Source organism: Onychostoma macrolepis, chromosome 13 (genome assembly GCF_012432095.1).
Source record: "Onychostoma macrolepis isolate SWU-2019 chromosome 13, ASM1243209v1, whole genome shotgun sequence".
In the NCBI taxonomy this organism is placed as follows: domain Eukaryota; kingdom Metazoa; phylum Chordata; class Actinopteri; order Cypriniformes; family Cyprinidae; genus Onychostoma; species Onychostoma macrolepis.
The window spans coordinates 10,935,325-10,951,145 of record NC_081167.1 but is presented as its reverse complement, the minus strand read 5'-3'; the positions used below and the strand labels follow the sequence as shown (position 1 = coordinate 10,951,145).

General features: G+C 38.0%; 2 protein-coding genes across 2 annotated transcripts; both read right to left on the bottom strand.

Moving 5' to 3' along the window:
* Window positions 1–245: 245 nt before the first annotated feature.
* Window positions 246–6,227, bottom strand: ap5s1 (adaptor related protein complex 5 subunit sigma 1). Its single transcript, XM_058794829.1, has 3 exons — window positions 5,914–6,227; window positions 4,669–4,960; window positions 246–2,252 (listed from the first exon to the last, which is right to left on the bottom strand). The coding sequence occupies exons 1-3, from the start codon at window positions 6,078–6,080 to the stop codon at window positions 2,124–2,126; spliced, it is 588 nt and encodes a 195-aa protein (XP_058650812.1). The 5' UTR covers window positions 6,081–6,227; the 3' UTR covers window positions 246–2,123.
* A 1,762-nt stretch (window positions 6,228–7,989) lies between these two features.
* Window positions 7,990–15,247, bottom strand: cdc25b (cell division cycle 25B). The gene is made up of 15 exons (XM_058796862.1): window positions 14,681–15,247; window positions 14,376–14,458; window positions 13,479–13,530; window positions 12,382–12,423; window positions 12,252–12,285; window positions 11,820–11,930; window positions 11,528–11,641; window positions 11,299–11,430; window positions 11,135–11,218; window positions 10,856–11,044; window positions 10,690–10,776; window positions 10,503–10,565; window positions 10,252–10,350; window positions 9,918–10,163; window positions 7,990–9,820 (listed from the first exon to the last, which is right to left on the bottom strand). Exons 1-15 carry the CDS (start codon window positions 14,893–14,895, stop codon window positions 9,680–9,682), a joined length of 1,692 nt encoding a protein of 563 aa, XP_058652845.1. The 5' UTR covers window positions 14,896–15,247; the 3' UTR covers window positions 7,990–9,679.
* Window positions 15,248–15,821: the final 574 nt, after the last annotated feature.

The window sequence follows — 15,821 nt, the reverse complement described above, 5'->3', positions numbered from 1 at the left end:
TATAAAGAAAATCTGTATTATAAATATCTAAATATCCTGAGTGACTCAAATGTCTCTCAAATAAAAGAATCTGTATTTAAAAGGATTGTGGAGGACTTATGAAATCATGAGTCAAACTTCCCTCTCTGGGTTTTTTTTAGTCCCAAAGTAAATTCATGTTACAGTTCCCTTGCCGTTGTGACACATTGAGCACTATGATATTCTGTATGTTTATTCTACCTAAAATCAAGACACCAAAGCCTCACCAAGATGACGCATTTTATTTTAACATTGCATCAAAAAATGTAGGTAAAACTACACATTAGGATTATTATTACCTCTTACTGTTGTTGGGATATTATTACTACTATAGTCATATTAATTTGTGGCTATATTATTGATTCGTTCCTTCATTTTCAAATTAAAACGAGTGAACAAATTAGTAGTACAGTAAACACATAATTTGTGTTCACAATAACTTCATGAATGAAAATACACTATAAAAATATACAATAACTTCCCAATTCAAAAAGACGATCTACTGAAACTAAACTGCAAACATGGCTTTTTCCAAAATTCCCAGGTTCCTGATATCAGAAAACCAAAACTCATTAACATATGACTACCCACATTCATAATTCAATGATTAATTGTCATTCCTAACATCAGAAAAACCTAGTTTATGCTGATAATGGCTGTGTGTAGCACCTACGGCTCTGCAAAGGCTACAAAAACATCTCAACATAAGGAAAAAGGGGTGAAGTTCATTTTAATAAGGTCCCAAATCTTAACATATTGTGCAGCATATTTTCCAACAGTGTTTACATGGACACCTTAAAGGCATAGCAGCCAAAAACTCCAATTTTCTTCTAAGCAGATGAGATAGAGGTGAAAATTGGTTATGAAAAACTATATTTTCAGTCATTTTAAGTGGAAAAAATACAGATATAGACCCCTTGAATGCTGTCACCTGAAAGTGTGAAATTGTTTAACATCCACAGAAATGCAGTGAGAGATCTGAGATATCACTAACCGCATGCTACTCGATTCAAATGCTATTGTGATGACATGTAATGTGCTATAGGTCCTTTCAATGCGAGTGTCTAAACAACATTTCACAGCTACAGAGCATTTGGCCATAATGGGGCTCTTGTCATGCTTGATGCGAGAGGAATGCCAACCATCACTACTCTATAAGGCAGCTGACACAAGGAAGCCAGAAAAGCCTCACACTCACCAGACAACATATTGAACCGTAGTACTTGTGAGTTATGATTGGCCTCACACTTACTATAAGTGGACATCCTCGCCCTCTCTTCATTCCCAGCACAGCACGATGACAGAGGTAACTCGTCATTATTAAATCAGGGGAAAGAGAGGCTAAAAATGGATTTTCAGGAATTGCGTGATTGCTTCGTTGGCCTAGATATCAAGGCGTCATACGGCCTTGTCAATCAGCCATCTCAGATCTGTTGGCAGACACACTGCTGTGAACTACTGAATTATTTTAGATGAAAGTGTTAGAGGATTATTCAAATTGCCATGCACTTGACTAAAGCAAAACATATAGCAATTAATAAAATGCAACACTGCCCTCTAGAGGAGAGTCATATATATATATATATATATATATATATATATATATATACACTGCAATGGTTTTATTTTGACCCAGCCAGACAGTAATAATAATAAATTCAGATTTTAATTAACAAGAAACTCAATGAACAATGTTATCAATTGACCATTTATGGCCAGTTAATCAGGTACTCCAAAGTCATCCTGCCTGAGATCAAATGTGTAAAGAGCTTTACTTGAATAAGCTCTAAAGAATCTTTCACCGATATATCACAAGCTGTGCTGCTTTTTTAGAGTGGGTTGGGCCTTTTTTCATCTAATCTGATGTCAAACTGCAATTAAAGTTTTAGAACATGTGCCTTCTGGTTTCCTCAAAGGGAAAAAAACAGTTCACAATACACTTTGTGGGTGCAATCTTTTACTTTTCGAATGCCATTACACCTTCAGAGGAGAAGTGGTTCGTCCAAATCTCTTAAATCAGAACATCCTCGATTTATCAGGCAGTTAATATATTACTCTCTAAATATGTGGCAAATGTTCATGTTTATACCAATACACACACTGTTTCATTTGCTCACGTAGCTCGCTATCTCTTTATCCAGGGCGAAGGCAAAACGGTGGTTGAGAAAGAGGAGCTGACCATGGGGAAGCAGTCTGTGCAACAATCCGTCCACTCGATCACTTTTCAGCAACACCTGAATATATGTCAGCCAGAGAGAAAAAGGGTAGCATCAAGTAATCAATAGCTTGGCAATCTGCCTATTTACTGTGAATGCGTGTCCTTGTTCACTGTATGACAACAACTCCAGCCCTATTCATACAGTAATTGGAAAGAATATAATTCTTTAGTAAATTTCTGCAGAAAATACCCGAGCTCATTGGATTGCTTTTCTGTGAACGTATTGATCACATTGTAATTAACAGCTTATCATGTTTCTCACACAGAGTGAGATGTATATTCTTATCATTTCAATTGTGCCCACTGCTGGCCATTTTGATTAGAAGAAACTAGGCCAGCAGACATAAGAAAAACTCACACTCCGAGTACTTTATAAGATTGCGGGAGTTCAACAGAAGTTCAATTTCAGCTGTAATAATAAAAGCAATACAATAATTTTCAGACTCTAGTCTGTATGAATCTATGGAATGATACAATGAAAACACCAAACAACTTGAATACATTCACACAACAGTCACTCAAATATACACGAATACATTTTTTTTTTACCATGTAGTGTTTGAGGTCAGTAAGATTTTTCATTATTATTATTTCAAATAAATGCTGTTCTTTCAAACTTTCTATTCATCAAAGAATCCCCAAAAAATGTATCATGTTTCAACAAAAATACTGAGCAGTACAACTGTTTTCAACATTGATAGATATAAGAAATATTTCTTCAGCACCAAATAACTACATTAGAATTATTTCTGAAGGATCAAGTCACACTGAAGACTGGAGTAATGATGCTGAAAATGTAGCTTTTCCGTTACAGGAATAAATTACAAAAAAAAAAAATTATATATATATATATATATATATATATATATATATATAATTATTATTATTTTTTTTTTATTATTGTAAAATTTCATAATATTACTGTTTTAATTTTTGATCAAATGCCTTGATGAGCCTAAGAGAAAACATTTTTTTTTTTTTTAATCTTCCCAACCCCAAACTTTTGAACTATATAGTGTACACGTTCCATTTATTGGATAGATTTAAATTTTGGTTCTGTATTTTACACCCATATGCAAACACACAAGCACAGTGAACAGATTAACATGCAAACATACATGCAACACATATACAAACATGTACATGCATGCACACAGACAAGATACTACAAAAACTGTAAAGTTATTACTCATAGCTGTAGCACAAAACATGCTGGATGTGTCATTGTTAGTTTTGCTAACATTTTCATTAATTTTAAGTTTATTTTCATTAAAGGGCTGCTATTATGCTTTTTCACTTTTTGAATTTTAGTCAGTGTGTAGTGTGTGTTTGGGCATAAAAAGATCTACAAAGTTACAAATCTTAAAATCCACTCCAAAGGGAGATATTTCGTTTAAAAAAAAATCCCTTTTCAAGAACTACAACGAACGGCTCGTTTGGACTACAGCGTTGTTTTCCTGTATTTGTGATATCATAAATTGGTCCATTCGAATATCATTAAAATAAATCCCGCCTACAGAAATTCGAATGGTTGGCGGGAGAATGCTTGTTTAAGTAATGCACGTTTCAAAATCGAAACCCGGTGCTGGTGTTTTTATATCACTGTATTTCTGAAGGAAACCGACTGTCTTCAGAAAATTTTGGATGTCATTTTCATTTCATCTTGCATACTGTCTGATAAAGCAGCATTTGTGAGCGGAGCGCTGCTTTGTGTACAGCGTTACCTCGCTCTCTCCCGCTCCAACAGCGCCTCCTGCTGGCAGATAATTAATTTGCATATATATATGTCGCCACAAATAGTGTGTCTGGGAAACACTGGACTATGGTATAAATAAATTCAACTGTATAACAGTTTCACTGCAATTCATGTTATAATGTTAGAATTAAAGAACAATAAACATAATACATATTACCGTTGCACTTATCTGTACATAGTAAATGCAGTTATTTTTAAGCAGTTGCTGACATCGTATCTAAAACGTGATTTAGCCCAAAAAAAAACAACAATAAGGTTACCACTTTAATATGTCTTGCAATATTCTCAGGGTCTGAATTGATATGGCAATATTGACAAACTTGCTGCTTTGGCAAGGGGCGGGGCAGCACTGAAACGCCGTCTAAGCTGTTCGCCAATCACAACGCACTGGGACAGCTAACCAATCACAACACCTTTAGTTTTTCGAAGGCGGCCTTCATCAAACCTGGATCTAATCGAGACGTTTGTGCCAGGCTGGGGAGAAAGGTATTGTAATAATGTAAATTATGTGAAAACTAATGCGATTTTCGAGAGCATTTTCTAGTACACCCCCAAAACAAAATCAAGGCTTTGTAAAAGAGCATAATAGGACCCCTTTAAGTCTTGAGCCCTATGTATAAGCAACAGAAACTGAGCACCCCTAATAAAACAATCATTAGTCCCAGAAAAACCTCACCTCAGCACCAGGTCCCAGCAGACGTAGCTCCTCCAGGCAGTGACGTGCAATGTTGCGAAGCGCTCCCTCGGCGAGCAGGAGGTTCTCGTGTGATCTGCAGACCAGAGTGAACGCTAGAGACTGAACCCCCAGCCACAGAACAACAGTCCGATCAGGAAAGAGCTCTGCATCGCCCAGGGAAAACACTCCGCTGTCAGCTTCACCCAGAGCTGCAGCCTCCTCACCCAGCACTGCCTCCACACACAAACCGCCTGAGGCCTCCCTACTCAGAGCCACAGCACACCTCACCTGCCTGACAGAGAGAAAAGGGGCAGGAAAAAGACAGCATTGTTTCCCTTGGGAACATATATTGTACCAGTAACCACTGTTTCTGACATAATACCACTGTTATTGCAGTTGTTGCTAGTACAGATATTGGTATCAAGGGGACAGCAACCCACAAATAAATTATGTCATCATTTACTCACTCTCGTGTTGTTCCAAACAAACCTGTATGATTTTTTTTTTTTTTTTTTTTCTGTGGAACAATAAATAAATCAATAAATATGTGGGGTTTTTTTTTTTTTTGGTCCCACTTTATATTAGGTGGCCTTAACTAATATGTACTTACATTTAAATTAATCATTTGGTACAATGCACTTATTGTGTACGTACATGTTTTTCCATTGTACTTATATTTTTAAAAATACCTAGATGTAATTACATCTGTAATTAATTTCTGTAATTACATTTATAATTACACTGTTGTCCCATCCCTTAAACCTTAACCCACCCTTAAACCTACCCATACCACCAAACCTGTCCCTAACCTACCCGTATCCCACCTCAATAGCAGCAATAGTGTTTTGAAATACAGTATAAACACAATAAGTACATTGTACTTATTTTTTGATGCAAGTACATAGTAGTTAAGGCCACCTAATATAAAGGATTTTTTTTTTTTTACATATCAATGGTGACCAAAACGGTTTGTTTACCATCCTTCTTAAAAATATATTTTATATTTCACAGAAGAAAGTCACTTATACGGGTTTGGAACGACATGAGGGTGAGTAAATGATCGTAGAATTCAATTTTGGGGTGAACTATCCCAGTCTTCAAAACAAGATGATGATCATTAAACAATATGATGAAAGAAACATTTGCATGAAATCTCCTATTAGTTATTATAATAATTTACAGTTATTAGTTTGATTGTGAGTAAGAATTTGGCGGAAATGGTTTACAATCGTGAATTTATCACACCTCGCTACCACGTGAAGTTTCTCTTTCTGCATCAGTCGTCTCTGCTCCGGTGTGAAGTCACCGTCTCCGGTCTCCGGTCCGAACACGCGCGCGTACAGTATCCGACTCTCACCTGCGGACAGCGCGCTCACCGGACACACCGTGTGGATTAAGAAACAAATCACCATAGCTGATCTGGCATTTCATAAACACCTGAAGAAAACACTCATAAGAAAATAAACTTTGTAATAAATTTGTGTCACAAAGTCATGATGCCATTGTGGACAAACTCTGCACGATTATTTCCGTATTTGGTCACATGACTGAGAATCAGCTGATCAATTATGCGTAGTTCATTTTTTTAGCTCTAGATGGCGGTCTTGGATGACTGATACATAGATATATAAATATCTATGGACTGATAGATGTTCTGCTGAAATGATGGATACCTGTCTTCCCACCATGAAAGGGCTTATGTTATTTCTTGGGCTTTAACATTTTTATTTGTATGTTATTATATATATATATATATATATATATATTTTTTTTTTTTTTTAATCTATTTTATTTATATATTTTTTATTCTTTATTTTTATTTATTTACTTTTATTTTTTATTTATTTATTTGTTTGTTTTTGATGGAGGAGTCTTACCTCATGTTGCATACAAAATGTGGTACAAAACAAACTTTTATGTTTTGGAAAATGTAAGTTAATTATTAAATGTGCTGTATACTGTTCTTAAGCCACCACCAAAGTTTTTCAAAACTTTTCTCAAAAGATTTTCATAATATACTAACTTACATTAACTAATTAGGATATAGTACATTCTTCAGTCTGATCTATGTACCTGTGAGGTATGCAAATTTTAAAATGCACCCTAGTGACAGAAAAAATTGAATGTCTTTAGCTGTACACGTGTACATGTTAAACAAAGGAGCATGTCTATACGCATACAAAGTGCCATTGACAGAAGACTAAGTTGGACGTATTCAAACACATGCGCTCTGACACACACAAAGGACAGCTGTTTTGCTTAACAACTGCTGGTCATGCCCACTTAACCCATGAGGGAGGAGGACACACATCTCCCCCCAGTTCCTGCTACATTCAGCTTACATAAACACATCACATACAATCATTTTGATATCCAGCACATAACAGACTGTGACATGAACAAAAGAAAAAACAATGTCCCTGAAAAAAGAGCACTGAGACAAAACTGATAGCATGACAATGAATGAAAAAAAAAAGGGTTTACTGAAAATACAGGAAGACAGTGGGCAGAAACAAAAGCCAAGGCCACATTCAGATCTTGCAGTTGCAAAAGTGATAGGATGTGGTTACAATGATGGCAATACTCCAGCCTTGACAGCCGATTCTGGTAATTTTTAGATTCAGAAGCGTGCAAAGCAGAAACACATTGACAATGGAAACTCAGCATGCGTAAGATTTTTACTGGCTCTCTGTGTTTGAACTAAAACCACATATACTAGATATCCAAAGGGGGAAACAAAACCTGAAGTTTCAGCCTTCAGACTTAAAAGGAAAATATTAGACATTGATTCCAGCACACAAAGCATACTGAATTCATTATTTTAAGGCAGTTCGATTAATGTATGCATTACAAAGTGTGCAGACTGTAAATGTAAAATGTAAATGGTATTTACAAAACTGTATAGAACCTTATTGCAACTTAAGTCAAGACACTGCAGGTATCACTATAACTTTCCCCAGCTGATTCATCACAGTACCTTAAGACATATGTTTCCTATTACACGTTTTCTGAAATGTGATGATTAAATGCATGAATGAGGCAGTAGCTTCTTAAATATACACAAATTTGCATAGATTTCCAGAAAACAAATATCTGAGCATTAGATAAAGCCAGGTTCAAAATTCTTGTTTCATTTTGTTTACATGTTAAAGTTCATCACAGAGGGGATTTTGCATATATCCTTTTATCACTCCATAAATACTGTCACCAAATCACCATTTTAGAAATGTATAAGGATATATAAATAACCTATCTGTGAAAATCTTCAGAATATAGAAACTAATGTTAGCTCTGGATCATCTGGTTTATTGACCATCATATGAAAAGACAGTTTTGCCTGTAGTGTCTCGCCTTGAAATGTTAAGCAACACAGTCAAACAACTTTTGAAAGTCTAACGCCACATCTGTTATAAAGATTGTGCGTGGGCTGCATTCCAAATTACTGCTTTGTGTTCTAATACGCCGTTTATCTCAGAAAGATCTACATTTGTTTCAGTCTGGTGGGAATCAAGCCACATGCAGAGTATCTCAATGTTTGGCACTGGACCAACAGTTTGAAAGCTCTTCTACCATACACATGTAGAAGTTGTGGTAAACACATTTGTTAAACCTTTAACACACATTTTAAACACTTAAACTTCCATTTCTTGTTTGCTCAAACTGATATGAGCGCCCAAAAACACTGACTCATTAACCAAACATTAACTGCACGTGAGTGCAGGAACGGGTCTGACACAGTGCCAGGATTTTAGGGAACGGCTGGGAAACTGTTGGCTCCTCCTCTGTGGAAGAGCTTTGGAATGCAAATGTGTGCAGAGACACGTGCTGGTGCTTGACTAACCATTCAAGGTCTCTGCTAGACCGGTATATTTGAAAAACAAGTGACTCAACCACCTTACGCCAGTGAATAACAGCACACCGATCCAAGAGATCAAGACATGATTGAGCAAAGAGTTATTCCCCCGAACTCCCAAGTTTATTCATGAATACATAAACCAGCCTCTCAGTCACACGTGACCAATAAAACATACACTCAGGAAGAAAAAAATAAAATTTACAGAACACTTGCATGGGAGTGAGAATTGAAACTCTCAACTGTCACTGGTTTACAAATAGAACTAAGTCTCATTTCAGAACATTTTGGTGAACATTGATGTGGTCATCACTTGCTGACCAGCAGCAGAAAAATTCAGGATCCTGTCCCCGAGTTAAAGCTGTCGGCCAAGTGAGGGGAGAAAAAAAAAAAAAAAAAACACCTTTTATGTATTGCTAGCTCCCCCTAAAAGAATGCTCACAATTTCCAAAGTCAAACCAGAACACTCAAAGCAATATGGTTATTGTCAACAGAAAAAGAAATAAAAAAAAGATACGTGTAAAAATGAGAATCATTATTTTATGATGAGAATTTGCATAATTGTGACATTCAAAATACATAAACTAATTTATACAACAAATCTAATTAGTCCTCTGGCTGTAATCACGGCTTTACCATTGGGCAACTGACCAGATGTGAGAAAGAGGGGGCAAAATGAATGCATAAAAATCACGTAATCACCACAATTAAAAAAAAAAAAAAAAACAACATTTAAAATAAAAGTGCTCTGAGGGGTGAGCAAGTTAAAAAGTGTCATTAATTAATCCGACATACAAGTTAGGACAGGCCAGTGGCCAAAAAAACGTGGGGGTAAAAATACAGGTTAGTTAATGTGTGTGTGTGTGTGTGTGTGTGTAATACATGACAGTGACATGTAGCTGTGTGTTTCTAAAGGGAGATCAGGGTGGTGAATAATGGCAGTTTAAAAGTTATAAGATCAAACCAAACGGGCAGAGATACGCAATAGCCTCTCAACCTCGTTTGACATTGTGGTACTACAGAAATACCAAACCCTGAAAACCAACAACTGTTCCCAACAAACACACGTCTTCAGGTCTCTGCCAAGTCTCGTGTGTGAGGGCAGCATATGAGCGAGTAAAGGCTGTACAATGCTGAGGGAATGGGAGCACATGAGGCTCAAAGATTTTTGATCCGGCTGTACATGTCTCTCTTGCTGCGTTCTCCAGACCAGGTACGGCTCTTAAGGCGGAACTTCCTCAGGTCTTCTTTAAAGTCTTCATGATGCATCGGCCGGTAAGCCTGTGGTTCACAGACAGACTACAGAAAAAAAACACAAAGAAAAATGCATGCATTATAAACTTGGAAAGAGAGCGGGAAAACTCAGATGTAGGACAGACTGAGAAAGCATACATACCTTGTGAAGCGGGTAAAAGTCTTTGTAGCCTCCCTTCAGGATATAAAGTTCAGGGTAATGGAGGTTAGGGTACTCATTCAAATCTCTATCTTTTTGTCGAACGAAGCGGCACATCCGTGGGCCACGTTCAGATGAAAATTCACAGTGGAAAACGAGCAGGACACGCTTCTCAGGACATTCTGGGAGAATAGGACTCTTTAAAAAGTAGTTTTCAATTTGGTCCTCTTGATGGAGGTTAAGGGCACCCTGAAAGGAGGACAAACAGGAGTCAGCAAAATTTGCCCCACACAAATACGATAGCAAGCAACTGCGTCAAGGTTAATTAAATCCTAACCTTAATATGGCCACCCTCATACTCGTACGGATAGCGGCAGTCGATGACAAACAGCCTCTCCACCAGATCGCTGTACTGGCCGTTCATTGCGTTTACCATCTGAAAATACAGAAACGGATGTTAGAAAACGGGATGTTGGAAAGGTGCCAATGCACATACTTTGTATAGATGGCATGCAACTCGTGCAACTGCTTGTTTTGCATGCTTGCATTTGAAACATGCATGCTAAATGTTAATGTGTGCAAACTTACAATATCTGGAGTGATGTATTTCAACTCTTGGTGTCTTCCTTCAACTGTGGGTAGCGCAGGAGCCTTTAAAAAGACAAATGAACGCTTTTAAATAGTGTTCGATTCATTGTTATGATAGATTTTGTGTGTGTGTGTGTGTGTGTGTGTGAGTGCATCATATGTAATTACTACTAAATGCAATAACCACCTTGGTGAAATCTCCAATCACATTACTGGGATCTGTATCCAACATTCTTTCAATCTGTGTGTGATTAAACGACTTTGACCTTTGAACCTGTAAGAGCAAGGGATCAAAGTTAGACCCAAATTATAAACTTAAAATTATGGTTGCCATTTTTCCAGTGAGGTCTGACCTGATGAGGCATAACATCCTCCTGTTCTGTGGGTGCAACTTGTGTCCCTGCCAGGCTCCGCCTCCTCTTCACTCTGACAGGCGTGTTCTCATCTTGTGGCCTCTCGGGTCTCTTTAGCGGGACACGAGCTCCGGGGTTGGGCATAGAGGGAGAGCGGAACAACCCACGTGGACGGCAGCGAACAACAGGCTAAGCGCAATAAAGTGGGTTCGGTTGTTAACTATCATGTCAATAACCATAAAAACAAATCAAAAAGAGATAAAGAGTGTAACAGCATACCGAATAATTACTGTCAGTACTTTGTTTAGCCACCAGAGGAGCTGTGAGAAGACTGTCCATTCCAAGAGGAACCTCAGAGTCATTCTACACAAACAAATGCATTATGGTTATTTACAAATCAAAAGACACATAAGAATAAAACAAAAGAAAAATTGAGAAGTCACCTCCACATCATCAAGCCCCTCTAAGAAGCCATCATCGTCGTCATCGTGGAGACAGGAGAGAGAGGGGCGGCGCAATATGAAGGGGCTGCTCTCATCTGAAGAGTCGAGCTGATGGGATGAAGGTGGGGAAAGCTGGAGAATAGGGGAAAATCCAAGCTTTTAAAAGTTACGTTAACATCAAAATTAAACCTTTAAGAACTACGTTTTCTACAGGTTCTGTATGCTGTACCATTAAAGCAGGAGCAGAGTTGGGTCGGCCGGCAAAAGCATCCTTGGTACCTCCAGTGGACCGTGTACGACAGCGCGATGCCGGCATGGAAGGTTTCTTGAACTCAAAATTCTCCTGAAAAAAAAAAATAAAAACAGTTATTCCCTTGAATTCCCATTGAGTCTTTTAATAACAAATCCTTTAGTATAGCACTCACTCTCTCAAAAAGCAACTTCTAATGGTCAATTTTGAGCACGTATACATCAATATACTGCTTCCAGAACCATACAAACTACAGACACAAAACACACACCTCAGCCAGGTTCTCTTTGTTGTCGCTGCTATTTGCACGAGTCCACACTCCATAGCGCGAGGGATCTGGTTCTTTATTTCTCAAATTGGGACTGTGGCCCAAAAACTGCAGCTAAAAAGAAAAAAAATCTTAGGTTTATGCTTGCACTACTGTTCAAATGTTTGGGGTCAGTTAGACTAACACAAATTTAGCAAGCACACAATAAATCAAATCAAAAGTGACAGTAAAAACACTTGTAAAAAAAAAGTACCACAGTTTCCACAAACATATTAAAGTAGCACAAAAGTATTTCAGAATGATTTCTAAAGACTAAAGTAATGGCTGATGAAAATAAAATCACATTAAAATATTATATCAATATATTACTACTAATTTTTCTTCCAAATGCAGTCTTGGCAAACACATGAGACTTTTTAAAAAGAATAAACTTACTGGCAAAGAGTGTATCCTGCGAATGGGCATTTTTCTGTACGAACAAAAAGAACATTTGATTAAACCCAAGTCAATACAACAGATTTCACAGACAAATGCATCCTCTGCTTTGTACTGCATGACCACTTACTCATTAACTGCTCGTGTGGCATCCTGCATGGCCTTCTCAAACCTGTGATGAAAAAGAAAATGCTATTGAACAGTTCCTAGTGTATTCAAAGTTCCCCCCCACTCCAACCAAACACAAGCCCAGACGACAATTCACATCATTTATCCATCAGACTACTAGGCCCCTCACAACTCTATATTTAGCAAATACACCGATGCCCACCTGTATGCAAAACAGCCCTCAACAGAACTGGGGGTCTTCTAATTTACCATATGCCCACATAACGCTAACCCCTCTGCAAGCCTCTTTTGTTGGAAGAGGGGAGCAGGGGGAGAGAGTGAATGGTGGTTTGGAGGGGGAGGAGGCAAGGAGTGTGGCTCTTTCATAGCATAGGAAAAAGGAGGAATTAGAGTTAAGAAGGGGGTTCTGTAGTAACCCTGGCTACCTCACACACACATATTACCACTCTATTTGGACGCCTGCTCTCACAGGGCATGAAAAGCGTGCCACTATTCAACCAGCCCCCTTCAGAAACGAGCCACACAACACACACACACACACACTGATGTGTGAGGAACCCAAACAGCTGTAGGCCTGGCTGCAGATAAATGGATTCCCACCAACACCAAATGGCTTGGAAAGGAGAACCATTTTACAGACAGTAGATTACCAGAGAGCCAGGGTGTACACAGATTTAATGCACGCTGGGTGAATAATACTATATCTGAGCCTTTGCGAATTTAAAATGATAGCTTACCCAAATAAATATTTCTGGTTTATTCAATTAAACTGAATGTCATTCTGCTTAAAATCTCACTTTGTGCCTCACAAAAGAAAATCATCCTTGTGAATAACTTGAGTAAATGACATTTCATTCTTAGCTAAATCATTGCTTTAATAACAGGATGTGCAGTGTGGCTCAGATATCCAATGACTCTGTGTGTTTGACCTGTGATGGATGCCAGCAAATGCTCAGCTAATCCATGAAAAACAGACACGCTGAGCATATGTACGCTTCATCTAACGGCAGAGACTAGATTAGACGTATAATCCTCAAGCCAAGCTCTCTCTCTCACATGTCAGATATTATGACCAACAGGCAAAAGAATCATACTCACTTCAAATCAGCATCCAGAGCATCCAAAGGGCTGGGAGAATCTAGTCCAAGACCTGTGGAGAGGAGACACAGGTGAGAAAACCTGCACAAGCTGTTAATAATACAGCAGAGTTAAACTATAGCCTAAAGATCGCTGCTCACATTCCAAATGGTACGACCTGCTGTCACACACACTGTATGGCACGCTTTAACATTCCTCTCAAAATGCATTTTTGTTAGTAGCACTTAATTTCATTACTAGTGACCAATTACACCCAACTATAATGCTTTACAATTGCTCATTTTTATTAGGTACTTGTAACAACTTATGAGACAAAATCTGTTATCACTAGCAAAACTTTTCATCTTGCTTCTAAAAATTATAATTTTTAAGTTAATGATTTTTGATAAAGTTGCCAATCCAACACACTCTTGGATAAACTATTTTATGTTTTGGCGAATTGTGGCTAAATTGTAAACTTAAACTGTTTTTATGCAATCTGCTTACACCCAAGTGAAAGTTAAGTTTATAGGGTGGATGCTGTCTAAATAATAATAATAATAATAATAATGCACAAGACACATTGAACAAATTCATACAATCACCACCCTGTTACATTTTCTAATGAGGTGACATTGGCCATTCTGACTAGAAACAAGTGTCTATTCATGTAACACTATGACAACTGGAATGGACGCTAGTAACTTAATCAGAAAAGTTCGTTTACTAAAGAACAAGTAACATTTAACTAATAAGAACTCAGTAATTGAACATGACCTTTTTTTATTTAACTGCTTACTATCAAAAATAAGTGGTAGTAACATAATAGACAGATAAAAGCTTAAAAGGCTTGCCATGTACGAACTCACTGGCGTTAAAGTTTTTACAGAAAAACAAATGCTTGTTTTCCCAGCTAACCTGCATCTGAAGAAGCATCAGAGCCGAAGGAAGGGATTTTCAGGAGGGGCAGGGTTTTCTTCCGCTTCGGTGTCTCACATTGACTACATCAAAACGTCAAAGCAAAGAAGTTAATAACAGAAATGTATTGCATTATATAAATAGTTTAAACTATTACACAAATACACCAGGCTTTGATAACGAGAGTAGTAAAAAAAAAAAAGAAAAGTCAATAATGTAATCAGCCTCAGAACAATTACAGGAAGTAGCTCTGCGGTTGTTTACTTTTTACTCGTGCCACCAAAAAATAGCCCAGCTTCACTCACCCTCCGAGAACAGCGAGATTATTCATGTTTAGAGCCAGGTTGGTCACAGGAGACAGCACTGCCATGGGTCCGGGGAAGGCCAGGTTCACGCAGGGGGAGCCCCTCGCCCCGATCTCCGGCAAGGAGAGCCGCGGAGGTCTGAGGACTGCATCGGGCCCGGCGCTGAACGGATCATTTACAGGGCTGATGTCGCCTGGAGCAATATCAAAATCCATGATATTGAAGGGAATTCTGAAGGGACCCGGATCGTCGGATGATTGTTGAAAATAAGATCCAGTCAGGCGCGATTAAGACGACAAAGGGTTAAGCCAAGTTAGCAAGCGCACAGAAACCCGGATAGAGGCTTAAATCGATCTTATTTAGGTTTGAGAGAACAACTTGAAGAATTCTGCATAATAACTACCCCAGATTACACAAGACACGATAATAAAAAAAAGGGGGGGGAGGTTAAAAAGCCATCTCCTTTGATATTTGTTGTCAGAGAGCTGCCGATTAGATCGCACTCTCTCTGACCTTTCTAAACTCTGCTGAGGAAGAAAGTGCTGAATGTTGCTCTTATTTATGTTCAAAACATGCAGTCCACAAGCGGCAATCTGAGTAGCCAATGAGCAGCGCCGTTACATCTGATTCAACCAATGAGATGCGCTTCCTCTTTTTTCTGCATTGTTCTCTGAGAGAAGGTGGGCGGTCCAAAGAATGACAGACAAATCTGATGTCCAATGAACATTAAGGTAACAACTACGCTTCAATAAACTCACCCAATGGCTTTTATGTTTACATAAATTGGGCGGGATATAAATGTATAGATGTGGAACGAGGAAAGATTTTCCCGCGGAACAGTTCAAGCTGCAGCTTGGTAACGCCTTCAGTTGCAAGAAAACCAATCAAATGCCAACGTCCTGGCGCGGAACGTACCACTCAAATCTCATGGACAAAGAAGTAAATATATGTTTGTTTAACACAAAACAAACGTTTGTAAAACGTCTGTTTCTGGTACATGTTTGTGCTGGTAGTTATCCGCAGTTTATTTATTTAACTTATAGGCAGTTGAAATTGAATTTTCAGTATTTTCAGCAATTATTTGATATGTCATCATCCATATAAATAATTTTAAACTATTTTAAAATCATTTTTAAAGTAT

Coding starts and splice junctions, on each gene's coding strand:
- ap5s1 (XM_058794829.1), bottom strand. CDS start 6,080: ATGGTGATTTGTTTCTTAATCCACACGGTGTGTCCGGTGAGCGCGCTG. Junction 4,961..5,913: donor AAACTTCACGTGGTAGCGAG/GTGTGATAAATT, acceptor TCTCTCTGTCAG/GCAGGTGAGGTGTGCTGTGG. Junction 2,253..4,668: donor TGCTGGGACCTGGTGCTGAG/GTGAGGTTTTTC, acceptor ACATATATTCAG/GTGTTGCTGAAAAGTGATCG.
- cdc25b (XM_058796862.1), bottom strand. CDS start 14,895: ATGGATTTTGATATTGCTCCAGGCGACATCAGCCCTGTAAATGATCCG. Junction 11,642..11,819: donor ACAAAGAGAACCTGGCTGAG/GTGTGTGTTTTG, acceptor TTTTTTTTTCAG/GAGAATTTTGAGTTCAAGAA. Junction 10,777..10,855: donor AGGATGTTATGCCTCATCAG/GTCAGACCTCAC, acceptor TTGCTCTTACAG/GTTCAAAGGTCAAAGTCGTT.